General features: G+C 38.0%; 1 protein-coding gene across 2 annotated transcripts; it reads left to right on the top strand.

Annotated features, from left to right (window-relative positions):
- The first annotated feature begins 7,814 nt into the window (after window positions 1-7,814).
- Window positions 7,815-15,127, top strand: LOC147870297 (uncharacterized). Of its 2 annotated transcripts, none has more exons than XM_087338687.1 (7): window positions 7,815-8,070; window positions 9,340-9,398; window positions 9,982-10,041; window positions 10,142-10,211; window positions 13,713-13,782; window positions 14,117-14,143; window positions 14,613-15,127. In XM_087338687.1, the coding sequence occupies exons 1-7, from the start codon at window positions 7,876-7,878 to the stop codon at window positions 14,660-14,662; spliced, it is 531 nt and encodes a 176-aa protein (XP_087194813.1). In that variant the 5' UTR covers window positions 7,815-7,875; the 3' UTR covers window positions 14,663-15,127. The 2 variants fall into 2 exon arrangements, with proteins under 2 accessions (XP_087194813.1, XP_087194819.1); XM_087338693.1 differs by lacking the exon at window positions 14,613-15,127 and adding an exon at window positions 14,368-14,517.
- The last annotated feature ends 1,069 nt before the right edge of the window (window positions 15,128-16,196 follow it).

Below are 16,196 nucleotides of genomic sequence, written 5' to 3'. Positions count from 1 at the left end.
CGTCATCATTACTCATCCTAAAGAACAACAATATATATATATATAGAAATCTCCCAAAACGATGTACCTATGTCAACAAAATGATATTATAGTAACCTCATCACCTCAAACAAACAATGCTTCGACCCACACACCGTCTTAAGTCCTCCTTATGACAAAAATTCTTCATTCAGTCCACATCAACCATCTCACTGAATATTGGCAAGTTATGTATAAATAACAACAAAATGAATGTAGACTATTTCCTACTTCCGTCATGATCTGCTTTGCCCCCCACACCATCATCACTCATCCTCTCGTCATGTTACCACATCATCATCAGTCATCGCAGTGAGAAACCTAAAAACTTCTTCATTCAATCCACCTAACAAAGAAAAGAGAAAAACAATCTCCAAATCTGAAAATTAATAAACACATAAGCAATTCTCCCTTTTAGTCAAAGTGACACCACTCTCCTCTCTGCTCATTAAATCGGTTATAGCCCTCAACATCTTCATCACTCATCCTTTTCCAAAATTAGAAGATGCTTCATTTTCCTCATCCAACATCTTACCCCTGTCACTCCACATGCCCGCCCCTATCACATCTGCCTCTCTATGTCCTTCCTCACAATTATCTTTAAAATAAGAAAGGAATAGGAGGAGGGAATAACCAACGTGGTGGAGCATAATTCCAACAATCTTCATGTGATTCATCCAGCTAGAGAGGTATTGACCACCATATTTTACGAAGTTTTCGCCTTTTCTTATGCACCTTTTCCGGCGTTCCTTTACTACTATCATACTCTCCTTTAACTGTGTGCACCAAGTTGTCCCAAAACATCTTAATCATATCGACAATATTGTACTCGATGCCTTCATATTTCTTGTTGCAATGACACTTCCACCACACCCATAAAGCATTAATTGAGACAATATTTCAAACAAAAGAATTTTTAAAATATTTATCACCAACAATGTTAGGACAAACTGCTTCAATTGTACTCTCTGACATAAGTAATGCTTTGGCGCCTTGCTTTGCCTCATACAAAGATACCTGCACATTCAAAGACCCCTAGAAAACAACCCCCCATGTAAAAATTGCTCCCTTATATTTACAAGAAAACATCCTCAATATTCTTCCCCAATACTTTCGAACTACACTACAAGTCAAAAATAAATGTTTTGAAGTTTCCTCCTGTACTTGGCAACATACACAACGACGATCATCGACTTGCCCTTTTAAATGAAAACCTACAGGTAAAGCATAAAGAATCATTAACCACTTAAAAGAAATTGCTCTCCGCATACATGGTAAAACCCATAAAGTTTTCCAAAATGTCCAAATATATTGATGCGATATAGCACCTGACTCCCAATGCTTTTCTACAACAGGATTTACGCATTACCGTTGCATAAAAAATTGTCTCCCATATGCTACAGAGTATTAGAAAAATGGGAGAATCCTACTCACTTGTTCATTTGTCGAGGAACAACCAACCAACCACCATGCATAATTAGTTGGGTCCCACTTAGGATGTGCCACTGGCTTACTTTGGAATACGTATATTTGTATTGCATGATCCACCAAAAAAGAGTATTACTGATATTGTTATTGATATAAATAGGATTGGGTGTGTCTACTCGAGTGCAAACATACTCATCTTGCATACACATGCATCATCAATACACAAAATATGTTCTATCGTCGTACTTTTGCCATTCTCATATTCTACTCGTGGTCTAGTTTGAGCAAGTCGTATGTTCTTCATGTAAGTGTCTAGTTTTCCACATTCTCGATAAAGAAACCCATAATTGGGCAAGATGTGTAATAATTGTTGCACTTCCACGCAATCCAAATGTCTCAAAGGTCAGGCGTGAACTCTCAACTATATCTCCCATCTCTTTGGCCCCCAAATGAAAGAAACACTCTCTCCCTTTCCATGCCAAAATAATAATAAAGAAGATACAAGTACCTCCATTTCCAAGGATTTTACCACGCTTCCTACTACATGACGATGTCAATAAAAAACAAGGATAATGCTTCTAACCATGAGACAATAAAGTGTTGAGAACATGAAGAACGAGGGATATTTTTTATTTTTATTTTCAAAACAAATTATCCTTCCATTAGTTATAAAGAAAGGTCATAACGATTACATCATACAAATTATTTTTTCCCAAGCCCGTCTTGTGTAGACAATGGTTGAGGAAACAAATCTATGTACTCCAACATAGAGAAAACAGTCCAACAATTACAATCTATTCCCTAGATACATTGCAAGGTATCCATATCCATAGGCAACAACGAAAGTAGCTCTATTCGGAAACAAACCCTATGAAGTCATAGTTATGAGCCATTCAATACTTCTTCAACCTGTACATCTCGATTTTGAGGGCGATCAACTACGTTATTTGGTTTTTCAAGAGACCACTTTTCACATTCGTGGTTGTAAAGTCAACAACTATGCTTCCTCTTTCCCCATCAACCATCTTGCCGGATTACCACCAAATTCCTATACATACAACAACAAATTAAGTCAAGTTTCCTCCTCTCCCCATGAGTGTATTCTTCGGCCCCCACACCATCATCACTCGTCCTTATAAAAAAACATAAAAACTACTTTGTTAAGTCCTCATCAACCATCTCAATGAATACACCAAATTCCTGCACATAAACAATAAAATGTGTCTAAATTCCTCATCTCCTCATGAGAATGTGCTTCAACCTCCACACCATCATCACTCAAAACATAAATTCTACGTCATTAAGTCCACATCGTCCATCTCGCCGAATACCATCAAAATCCTGCACATACAACAACACATGAGTCTTTTTTCATCATCCCCTCATGAGAGTATGCTTCGTCCCCCACAGCCTCATCACCCATCCTTATCCAAAAACATACATTTTGCTTCATCAAGTCCACATCAACTTCTCACGGATTACTGCCAAAACCTGTACATACAAACAACTAAATGAGACTATTCTTCTAAATAGATTCTGCTTCAACCCCCACACCACCAACACTCATCCTTATAAAAAACATGCATTTTGCTTCCTCAAGTCTACATCAAACTTCTCGCCGATTACCACCACAATCCTGTACATACAAACAACTTAGTTTTCTGAAGAGACTATGCTTCAGCCCCCACACCACCATCACTCATCCGTATCAAAAACATGAATTGTGCTTCAATAATCCACATCAACCATCTCACTCTCGTTCATTTACCACCAAAATTGTGTACCAAAAAAAACAAAATGACAGTACTCTCCTCGTCTCTCATTAAATTATGTTACAACCCTCAACATCATCATCACTCATCCTTATCCAAAATCAGAAAATGCTTCATTTTTCGCATCCACCATCTCGTCCTTGTCAATCCACAGAACTACCCAAATCCCATCCGCCTCTTTTATGTTCTTCATGTCAACCTGTAAGATAAAGAGAAAAGAAGAAACTATCTACCCCACTATTATGTTTGAAACAAGAAAGGACTAGGGGGCGAGAATAACTAGCGTGGTGGAACATAATTCCAACGATCTTCATGTGACTCATCCAACTAGAGGTGTATTGACCACCATATTTTACGGATTTTTCGCCTTTTCTTATGCACCTTTTTTGGTGTTCCTTTAATACTATCACATTCTCGCTTAACTGTGTGCACCTATTTTCACTTATTTTCAGATACAACTTGTGGTATGAGGTGGAATTATGCCATACCTTATTTTTTATTGCATAACTTGCAGTTTGTGCCCCACTTGTTTCTTATATGATATCGTCTGTTTGATCCAATGTTGGTATTAGCCCTTGTATTACAATAGAGGTGAGATGAAATGTCTCCTTCTGTTTTCTATATGTACATTTCTCAAGTAATATACTAAGGTGTATCTTTCTTTGAAAAAAAAAAACTGTGTGCACCAAGTTGTCCCACAACATCTTAATCATATCCACCACATTGTACTCGATGCCTTCATATTTCTTGCTGCAACGGCACTTCCATCACACCCATAAAGCATTAACTGAAACAATATTCCAAACAAAAGAATTTCTAAAAAATTTACCACCAAGAATGTTCGGAAGAACTGGTTCGGTTGTATTCTTCAACACACGTAATGCTTCTGTGCATTGCTCCGCCTCGTACAAAGATACCTACTCATCCAAAGAACCCCAAAAAATAGCCCCCCATGTAAAAATTGCGCCCTTATATTTATAAGAAAGTCTTCTTGTCCAATCGAGCAATAACCCGTCTCCCATATGCCACAGAATATTGGAAAACGGGGAGAATCGTACTCTCTTGTTCATTTGTCGAGGAACAACCAACCAACCACCATGCATAATCATCTGGGTCCCAATTAAGATGTGTCACTAGCTTACTTTGGAATGCTCGTATTTGTACTGCATGGTCCACCAAAAAAGGGCTCGGATCTAAGAAAATCTTCTTGTCCAATCGAGCAATAACCCGTCTCCCATATGCCACAGAATATTGGAAAAAGGGGAGAATCATACTCTCTTGTTCATTTGTCGAGGAACAACCAACCAATCGCCATGCATAATCATCTAGGTCCCAATTAAGATGTGTCACTGGCTTACTTTGGAATGCCTATATTTGTACTGCATGGTCCGCCAAAAAAGGGCTCGGATCTAAGAAAATCTTCTTGTCCAATCGAGCAATAACCCTAATGGGTTTTTCGGAGGTTAACTGCATAACTTCAGCTTCTACATCCACTAAATATAAAAGACCATCATCGCCAATGTCATAAAATCTTATTTGACCCTGGTTAGCATATGCCCGGTGTCACGGTATTCCGCGAGTACGTGTATTATCCAAGGTAGGACCATAGGGGTCTTGGACTAGGGAGTAGAGGAGAAGGAATAAGACACAAAAATGGAAGCTTAGCTCAAGGGGAGAAGAGAATGAATATGACATGAAGATAGAACAAGAGATTGATGGAGGCAAAATACTTCAACAAGACAAGATACACAAGCAAGTTATATTATGAATCCACAAACGAATACAACCATGGCGGCATAGGCCAAAACCCAACGACTACAAGAAACCCTAACCTCCTAAGTAAAGAAGAAGATGAAGAACCCTAGAAGAAACCCTAAAACCGAATAGGACCCCTCGACCTAAGTGGTATACCTCTCACACTCAAAATAGGCAACCCCTTCACAAGAGACACCTCCCTTCCTTTTATAGCCCAAGGAGGGAGAGACGTTACGATGTGGGATGAATTCTCCCCCTTATTCTATACACCATTTTACTACTATACATGTGCACATGTTGCACATTGCCAACTTGCCTATTCCACCCTGGTTTCACACTATAGCCGGAAATTTTCATGACACCGAGCACCTATTAAAACACCCAAAGGAGATAAAAGACCATACCATGTATAAGTATTAGCCAAATTCAGTTGACTTTGACACTTAGGTATAACTTGTTGAATCAGCTTGGATATCAAACAACGCCCACATAAAGAAGATGAAAATTGTTTTTTGTCCTCTGCTGAGTGCAGTTGGACACCGAGTGTTGTTGGAACTGCTCTCGAGCAGCCACTAAGGTAGCTGGTCCCGAGTCCATTTTCCCCATGATAAACATGGTCTAATTCCTAAAACACAACCAGAGTTATCCGTAAACAAAGGATTCCATAACAACGTCTACCTTAAGAATTAGGCTTCTGATGGTGGAAGTTGAAATAGGAGAGCCTCTCTAATGTCCTTCCATGCCCTCAAAATACCGTAAAAAATCTCATAGAACCAACATTATGAGCCTTAATTGGAAATTTAGAGTTAAACAACCATCGAAAACTATCCTGCCACTATCCTCTTATTGTAGGTTTAATGTTACGAAGATATAATAACCATAACTTTTTCCACAACTCATTCCCATGCATTGATCCTCTCACAACATGCTTTGCAAGAAGGGCCTTACTTTGGAACAGAGGATCTATTAAGCCAAGTCAACCTTCATGTACTAGTCGGATTAAAACCAGGAATTTTAAGTAGAATACTTCCACTAAATAATTATCATTACAATGCCGTCATCATTGTTCTCCCATGTGTTACACCGCTGTTCTCAATAAAATATTGGAGAATAGATATCCATGATCGTGAGTATAAACTCATATCTCGAAGTAGCAAAAATATACAAGCCATCATATGCGGAAATGATAACATTTATGATCCATTCCCCTCCCTCTTCTAAGCCGGTGTATATGTTGAATAACACGACAATAAATAAAACTAACAATGTTATCATTTACATCTCACTGAGTGTTCCAGGACTTGCTATTGGAACCTTGTGGTCCCCACCTCATATTCAAGTTATTGATGAACCAAAGTTCGAGGTGAGAGTTGTTTTGGACTCCAAGAGCATGCTTGACAACCTATCCTATGTTGTTGATTGCTTATGTCATAAGCCTAGGGATTATGGACATTCTGTTGTTACAGATTTTGGGTGCTATAGGGTTCATGGAATGCTCAATTGAAGTTTGGGAGGAGTAGACGATAATTTTTTTGGAGATATGGTGTACAAATGTGTTGTTCTTGCATATACACATCAAATCGACTATGAGGAATGGCGCTGGAAAGTTGCTGCTACGATTGACTATGCTCAATAAATCGGCTATGATGAGAGTACAAGGGAATCGGTCAAAAACTTAAAATTTAAGAGAAAATAGGGGAAGAAGAACATTATAGTATCAACACTGAAAAGAGAAAATAAGAGAATGTCAAAACAAGATTTCAATGTTGTGTCATTTCTCAAAGCTTGTGCTTGGTGGAAGGATCTTTGTGAAGATTCTAGAATACATGCATATATTGTGACAAAAAGGGTTGCTGGAAAAAGCTCATATATAGCAACAGTTTTGATCAGCATGTATGTTAAATGTGGTGCTCCTTTGAAAGCACAAAAATTGCTTGGAAAGTTGTCAAGTTGAAATGTTATATTGTGGAATGGAGTGATAACTACATGTGTATAGTGATTCCGATGTCCAAAGTATTATTTCAGCCATCTCTCATCGGCATGGAGGCTGCAAATATCCATGAATCAAAAATGTTTTTAGGTCCAATTCTCCTCAAGAATGGATGGATGAATTTATGGTTGGCATTAGCTTTGTTTCGGTGGTGTTGTTCTTCTCACCGAAACAACCATCATTTTTTGTATTGCTTATGATTTTATAATACCAGGGTGTATCTTTTGTTTGTTAAAAAAGAAGAAGAAAAAAGCTTAGGGATTAAACTTTAGAACTTATGGAGAATGTAGCTACTGCCCTAGGTTGTAGTAGAATTTCACTGTTGGTGTTTCGAGATCCATGTGCTACTTTGTGTGCAGCGACTTGCGAAACTCGTTGCTGAAGCAAGGGCAAATTCCATTCCTTGTTTTCTCTCGGTTTTGTTTTTGGCTTCGAGCCTTATACTCAAACTTGAAGGGGAATATGATGAGAAGAATGTCTTAGCATCATTAACATCCATTTCTATGCTCGAATAAGGAGTATGTAAGCTCTCTAGGGGTTTATGCTAGGCACCACACAAATACTTTGCATGACTCGATGATTATGGAGAATCCCCTCCCCGGTCTCAGCTTAAATGAACGTATAGGAGTCAATAAGTTCGATTGAAAGAAGCATGCGAGCGAGGAGGCCACTGCAGTGAGTAATTAATGATTGGCAAATATCCTAACTCCTCCTGAGATCATAGCGCACGCTTATGATACTACACCAGAATTTCCTTAAGGATTCGCCACAGGGGTATAATGCGTGTTTCAGAAAACTGGAGAAGGGCAGGCCAGTCTACTGGTAAATTGTTCTAACTTTTAACCAGAAGAAAAAGAAGAAGAAGAAGAAAGGAGACAGACAAACAGAAAGAAGAAACACGAGAAATTAACGATGGATTTCTCTGGTTCGCTGCAGATGGCAGCCGTGGGAGCTCTCTGTGCAGCGATCGGATTCATTGTCGCCAAACACACACGCCTTTTTTCTTCATCTGCTTCACAATCCCAACTTCAGGTAGACGAAGGCAAGAAGAAAGATCGAAGGCATGATGTTGATCGCATGGCTGAAACCATGACCGACTTCAAAATGGTAAGGAAAATTCTCCATGTTATCTTCTATCCGTGTCTCTATGTTTTTGCCTATTCTCCTTTTTTATTTTAGCCTCCAAACACAGATGATTGAGTCCAAAATAGCGAGACAAGTAATGGTGTCCCTTCCAGTTTCCCTCTCTCCTTCATGTTTCTCTTTTTGATAGTTTCCTCCAAACAAATGGCTGGATGACTTCAAATCGGCGAGAAAACAATTCGCTTTCCTTCTCTTTCTTTGTTTGCTGTCATTCGTGGATGACTTACAATGTTAAGAAAGACACATCTTTCACTTCTCCATTATCTCTTTCTTTTCTTTCGTAGTCCTCTCTTTAATGAACCACTTCAAACCGGTAAGCAAAAAGCTTGTTTCTTTTCTGCCTCTCTTTCTTTCCTTTCATACTGTTCGTTTTCATGCAAGACGTCAACTTGTAATAAAACACTCCTCACTTCTCTTGGACAGTGCTTCCATTGATGAATGTCTGCAAAGATGGTGAACCAAACCATCTTTGCAGACATTTGGACAGGAAGGGATGTCTTAGATAAAGCCTAAAATCTGTAAAAAGAATAAAGGGCTACTCATGCATATATAAACAATAGCTTCTCCACATCAAGCAAGCAGAGTTAGATGAAAAAGCATAAACATCACGAAGCCTGTCTAGAATTTAGTTTTTTATTCTTTATTTAAAAGCAGAAGCTCTCATTGTACTGGAGTTTGTTGTGCCATATCTTGGGGTCATTCGGACTTCAACAAAGGAATATGGAGTGATTGTTACATTTATATCATATAACTGGCTTGATCCAGATTTCTTTTGTCTTGGGCAAGGCCTGGAAGAAGCCGTTTAAAGTCTGGCAGGCTGTTAAAGAGTAAGTATTAACCACGTCGATTCTTTTTGTTCTCGTCAATAGTGAATGCATTTCCTTCTGTATTGCTCTCTTTCAAGGGTGACTGCAAAGATGGTGAGAAGTTAATGCATTCGAAGAAGTTATACGTGACTCAAAAACTTGGTATAATTAAGAAATGCACTTGAGAATTCAATTCTTGATGCGTTCTAAGCGTAATTCTGCAATCCAAATCCTTGTTAAAATCAAGAATGCAAACAGCTCTTTCATGAATCACTTCAAAATGATGAGAACACAGCTCATTTGTCCTCTTTTTCTTCGAAGTGTTCTATTTCATGTATGACCTCAAAAATGGTGGGAGAACATCTATGTTACTTGCTTTATTCTTCTCTATACTGCTGTTTTTCACAAGCCTTCATTGCAATAACAGGTCCTGGTAGTTCGAAATGACTTGAAAATGGGAAAAGGCAAAATAGCTGCACAATGCAGGTGTGTTTACTTGGATTTTGTATGCTTTATATTGTTTGAAGCCTTTGATATGTTTAATGTGTCATGCCTCAACAATGAGAAGTCATTGCTATCTTGTTAGACTTCTTGGAATTATGCTAATATGATGAGCTATGCTCTTAAATCTTCACGCAACAGCAGACTTTGAATCAAGTATGTGTTTCACGATCGAGTCATCTAATTGGAATAACCATATTCGAAGCTAAGCATCATCTATGTTCTTTTCAAAGTATGAGCTTGTTGTTGTGGTTTTATGATCTTTACAAGTCAGGCATAGTATCACACATGAATGCCTAAAACATTACTTAGGAGTCATTCACTCTGATTTATTATGGCATTTTGTATACAATATAGTTGTGATAATGAAAATTTTATTTATTGAGAGTATGAATTCCTCCTAGAATTTTCTATCAATCCTTTGGTATGTAAAGAAAGATCTACTGTCAATTGCATTGATTTTCTGAGACATGTTGGAACTTTCCTCCAAGCAAAGAAGATTACAAATATTTTTCTATCTAAGTTTTAAACAAAGTCATACTTATAGATTCTTTGTCTTGTATCACAGTCATGCCACCTTAGGTCTTTACAAGAAGGTATTTTTTAAGGCACCAAAGGCACTTCAAAGGCAAGTAGAAATGCAATTCACAAAATTTAAGGTTAATTCCTTGTGAGGCTACGAGTTCCAGTCATCTCTATATGAATACATGTCTTCATTCATCTATAAGGTGGGAGAACTGTGGGCAAGTCAAGGTTGTAACCAAAGTCGAAAGTGAAGATGAATTGCTCTTGCTTCAGGTATGAGAAAGTCATATTATCCCTTGAATATTATATTCTTAGCTTCATGTATGTTAGTATATATCACGTATACGTATTCCTCTCCATATCTATCACACATGTTAAAGACATAAAGATTATATAAAAATAACAATGGTATACAAACTTATGTATTTATTTGTCGCTATATCTTTCACCTAAGTTAACACATATAGATCATATAAAAGCAACTATGGTATAAACTCCTTAGCTAAAAAACTATGCAAATATTTCAGCATTCTTCAGTGTCATCTTCTTTGGCCTATATATCTTCAAAAGAGTGATAGTAATAATTGGAGTGCTTGATGGAGTTTGTGGTGCACCAGTAAGGTGTGAGTCAACTAGTGAGCACTTACATGCAGTAGTGCTGCAGTAAAACCTTGTTTTGGTTAAAGTAGTTTTTGCAGAACGCAGAAACTGAGAAGAAGCTAACAATGATCCACACACAGAGCAAAGAAAGAGGGAGAGATAGGGATAGGGATAGAGATCGATTTACAATATCTATGTATTTTCCCATCTCCCAACTTATGGGCATCTTATAGAGATTACAAAGAAAATGGGTGTGATACAAATCAGTTTGTGACAGTGGTGAAATTGAATCACGCGTAGAGACTTTGTGTTTTCATCAGTGGTTTGTCCGTTTGCACGTGTAGATTGATATGGTTCTTCTCCATATAATCTCAAATGAAGCTCTGTGTGAAAAAGCAATTTTTTTGCTTCATACTCTGGCTCTGGGTGTGGAGGGTAGGACTTTTCAGCTTGCTCACATATTGTTGCCACATGGGAAAGCATATCACTTTGCAGTGCACTCTGGTTCCATTGTGGAAGTGGTTATGCTCTCCTGAAGTCTTGATCTCCACGACATCTGTGAACTGGGAACATAGCTAGATGTTGAGTTTTTGCTATTTACGCAGCTGTCATTTTTGGAGTCTCCCAATGCTTCTTGCTGGGATTGGACATGAATTTGCTGACGACTCCTGCTGTAAATCTAATCTTGAGTCTAATACCCATCAATGCATACATTGAGTTTCTGGCAGCAGGTGAATGCAAAACAGCTCGCAAGGTTTTGGAGCAGTTGTGCTTGGTTAGTTGAGAGAGATAGAGATAGATAGAGAGATTTATTATCGTCTTCAGAGGTCAAATACGACCAATGAGACCAAAAGTATAATGTTTTCACTAAATATATTGGAAAGTGAGTGCAACTCGTGATGTTCTATTAGAGACCAAAATCAGCCTATGCGGCAAATCATGAGTACAAAGCGAAGTCATGCCATCCATACTGAACAACAAAAATAAAAGCTCTAGGCTTTCTAGATCTGCATGATCATGATCTTAATGCTGTGAGGAAATGATTTTTGGAGATTGTTTACAAGAAGACATCTTATGGCTGCTTGGTGAAGTTGAATGAGACTACTGACAGAGTTCAACGAGTGCCTGTTTGTCCTTGTACAGATTGGACATGGTGAGGAATGTTCTCCATGATCTGGTGATGGTATGACCCATGTGCATTACGTCCTAGTATACCTGGTCTCCATTCTTGTTGGCATTCCTTTGCACCCTCTATGGTGACTCCTTGCCATTTGATCAGTGGAGATATGGAGCTGTGGAAGAAATCAATGATGTGCCATTACTGTTGCCTTCTGTGATTTTGATTCCATATACTTTGAAGCTTGAGGGAGATTTGGCCAGACTGTCGTGGATCAGCCTCACCATCATTCGTCAAATGGTGGTGTTCACTTAGAGGGTGTGATACTTCTTTCTGCCGTGTTTGTAAGCTGGGCACCTTTACAAATGCTCCTTTTTTCTATCTCTTCTTCATATAATTTGCAAAATCTTTTGTCTCCAGATAGAGACAGACAGACAGAAATAGGTTTTATTATTGTCATTGGAGGTCAAGTATGACCTTTGGAACCAAAAACGAATCATTTTTACATGTCATAGTCACGTACCTTGGCTCCCTCAATTGGAACCACTTGAGCACTTCGAAAGACATATTCACCTTGATAGATTTTTGACTTTTCCATCTTGAGTCATCCTCATAATTAAGGTATGCTGTGCTGCTCAATTGGAACCACTTGAGCACTTCGAAAGACATATTCACCTTGATAGATTTTTGACTTTTCCATCTTGAGTCATCCTCATAATTAAGGTATGCTGTGCTGCTGCTTCAGAATCCTTCATCTTGAACTTTTGGCTCATTTTATTCTTTAAAGCCTCACAAGTGATCCTTTGACTTTTTGGCGATGAACATTCAATATATATAGGAAGAGTATCAGACTGCCATCAAAAGGCCACTTTGTTGAACTGCTGGTACCATTGGTGAGGCTTTTACTTCAGACAGTACATGGTTTTCCTTAGCTGGCACACCAAACCGTCTTTGGTGGTTATGAAACTGGTGGGCTGCAGATCTCCTTGAAATCACCGCGGAGAAAAGCAGTTTTACATTGATCTTCTCCAACTCCAGGTCCTCCTTTGCTGCAATTGCAAGTAGCACATGCATCATCTTTTCGACCAGCAATGAAATATTCTCTCTGCTGCTACATGATTCCCTTGGTGAGAAGCCTTTGTATATACTTTGGATTGGGGCCCTTGGAAGTAAACCCAATCTGTATATTCACTTGCATGGTAATTCATGGTAAGTATGATTTCTGAAAATTGGCTCGATATTGCTCTTCATGGCAAGCTCCCTTTTACCTTTTGTCGTCATCCTGCATAGCCTCTCTGTACCAGAAGTTCTCTCTGCAATCCTCATCTGGGACAAACCAGTTAGGCCAAGATTTGCTGATTGACCTTCATAGGGTTGGATGAGTGTGGGGGTCTTCCATTAAACAAGGTGTTCAATCCACTTGCAATTTTCTCTTTGCTTCCACCTTTATTGGCTGGTGATGATTTTCTCTTCATTGAAGACCATGACACAGCAGTCCCCCACTGTCCAAGTTACCAGATCTGTTAATTGATACCAAAACTTGGGATCAGGTCCAAGCTAAGGAAAATGTGTTTCCTTGATTTTGGATCTAACTTCTGACGCAATTCTTTTGGCATGTGAGCTTATATGTCTTGCAGCTAATTGTCTGTAGGTGATTGTAATGCACACCTATCTGCTCTAAAGCACTTTGACACTTTCGGTTACTTGGAGAGATTGATAAAGTGGGCAATGGTGAACACTTCTACTCGGAACTCTAGGGTGGTATTCTGAAACATTAACACTACTCATTCCTGCATTGTTTTCTTCATCATTTCTGGAGTATGCATTGTAGATATAAATGTAATGGAACAATAGATCCTTCTTAGTTTGTTTTCTGTATATTTCATTTTCTGCGTATATGATATTTTGGGCCTTCTGAAGGTATACATGCATGCAATTTTTCCTTATAAATCATATGAACAGCAACGTAATTAAGCTGTCCGGGATCTGAAAAGCAGGATTAGTTACCGGCAATACTAGATATATATCTCACATTTTGCTTCTTTATTTTTATGCAGGCAAAGGCAAACAGCTTAAAAATTGCATCACACATTACAATAGATGCTGGGAAGACACAGATTGCGCCCAGTGAGTCCTCTTTGCTTTATATTCTTCCAGAATAGCTCTGACTTTTTTTTTATCACTGATGGAATTGGTAATGATTGAATATGTAAGAGGCAACTAAATTTGAGTCTATGCTGACAAACCATTTTTAGCAAGCTAATAATCTACTGCAACCCAGTACAAATTGATGGTAGTTTGTTTAGGGTGGCATTATTTGTGATTTAGATGATTTTGTTTCTAATGTCCTTTTGAATTGTGGTGGAAGAATCTATGCTTGCATTTATATTGATGGCTTTTTCCTGTGGTTACAAGTGAGAGGGCAGGTTTTAATCCCCGTAAAATCACTTATGTTTTGCAGATTCAAGGACAGTGATGAGCTTGCTTGGTAAGGTTTCCTGTTGATCTCTGATTTCTACCCTCATTTTAATTGAGAAAATGTCTGAAATTCTCCAGGCTTACCTTACCGGCCCATGTCCCAGAGGTCATTATTTCTTCAAATACCCCTGGTCACCACACCCAAAGAGAGGAAATGAATGAATAGACCATATAATTGCTTAAATAGCACATATAATTGAGAAAAAAAGGAATGTGTATTTGCTCAAATAGCAGATGATTATTGATTCCTCCTTTAAGGGGTTGGTTGACTGAGGTGAGGGCATCTGGGAAAATAACATAAACTTATTGGCATTGGGGAAATGAAGAACCTGACAGGTTCCAAATTTCAATAATACTATTTAAAATAGCAAGAGAACTTCTGATCTTTAATGTTTTGACGTACTAGGCTGCAATGTCAAGACGCTTAATCTTGACCATGTATATCTAAATCTAAATCTACATGTCTTTTATTTTTGCAGGACCGTCAGATGTGATCGATGAAGTCACTGGCAGCCTTAAACTTTTGTGAAGGGTATTGATCTATGGAAGGATTTTGAAATTGAATATCTATTAACATAATGAGCTTCGAGAATATCTATTTCTAGAGGGATCCACTTAACAAATTTTGCTTTATCAAAGGGGAACACCGGTTTTGTTTGAGAATCCTAAGGCTAACATGTTTGGTTTGTACTGACATTGAGAAAATGTAATGAGATGGCCATCTACTTGTCAAAGAGCAGCTAACATCTTTGGTTCATACCACATGGCTAAAATGAGACGCTTAATGTGGATGTATGTAAAAAATTCAACCATGACATAGTTGGGTAAGATTCCCCCCCAGAAGCCAGTGCTCTTGAGTATCGCATTAGTCTTGTAATCGCATCTTTGGATTCTGCTCTTGTAATATTCGCCATTACATCCAGATATGCTATGGGAGATATTCTAAATTCATGTCTTGAGTATTTTATTATAGGTTTTGGATAGATCTTTAAAATCAAGAAAAAAATCATTGTAGGATCAAAAAGTTGAAATGATGAGATTTCTATTCAAGTTTTGTCTAGAAATCAAGAAAAAAATCATTGTAGGATCAAAAATTTGAGCATGAATACAATATGTAGATAGATCGTGAAGATATCATGTACATGGATCTCTGTCTCTCAAAATGAGTTGATAATAATGTTAAGTGAGTAGAAAATGTTTGTTAGTGTGACATTAAGTGTCAAATTTATTTGAGTTGTGATTCCACAACCTTTTACCATGGTACCGGACAAATTCATTTAGTGTTCTAAATTAAAAGTCCCACATTGGTGTTGTACTTCAGTGTATAGAAAGAATTTTGCTTTTGATATAATGTAACTTCCCTCCAATTATTCATATCCTTGCTCAATCGATATTATACAAATAATTTAATTACGATCCTCAAATTTTAGGTGCTATTTGTACATGTAAGTGTGGAACTGAGTATTGATTGAATGTTATTAATGAGCATTAGAATCAAGATGTGGATTATTAGTACAAGAAGAACATGTATTTGGAGTGGCCCAAATTGACAATGTGCAAACAAAACTTGAATGAGATTGAATGAAACATGTTGTATCAGCTATGTATGGTTGACAAGTCTTTCTCACCTATGCCCAAGCCTTGTGTCTCACATCGAAGAGAATGTGAGCTGAGTCAAATAGAACAAATGGTGTTAATAGTTGGCAAATGGATGGGATCTAAAATGTATCAATGGTTGTGGCTTCATATTTTGGAAAGGAAGATGGGAGTGTAGTTTGGTGCACCAGATGTACTCCTATGGGTGAAATTAAGATATATATATATATATATATATATATGTATGTATGTATGTATGTATGTATGTATGTATCCTTTTTAAAGTCTATGGAAGGCTGATTGTGATCTATGTATGAGATAGAGCTTAACCCATGGCACAATTTGAACCCTAAATTGTTTTCACACTTTGATATTATGGTGTAAACCACCAAACCAAGTTTGGGGGGGGGGGGGCTCGGTAAAGAGGCTAAAATGGGTACATATTAATTTGGAGGATGGGATTTTTC

Source organism: Azolla caroliniana, unplaced genomic scaffold (genome assembly GCF_043228905.1).
Source record: "Azolla caroliniana isolate FFs.n. ecotype wild unplaced genomic scaffold, voAzoCaro1.0.p SCAF_1, whole genome shotgun sequence".
NCBI classification, from domain to species: Eukaryota; Viridiplantae; Streptophyta; class Polypodiopsida; order Salviniales; family Salviniaceae; genus Azolla; species Azolla caroliniana.
This window is presented reverse-complemented; position numbering and strand designations above follow the sequence as displayed.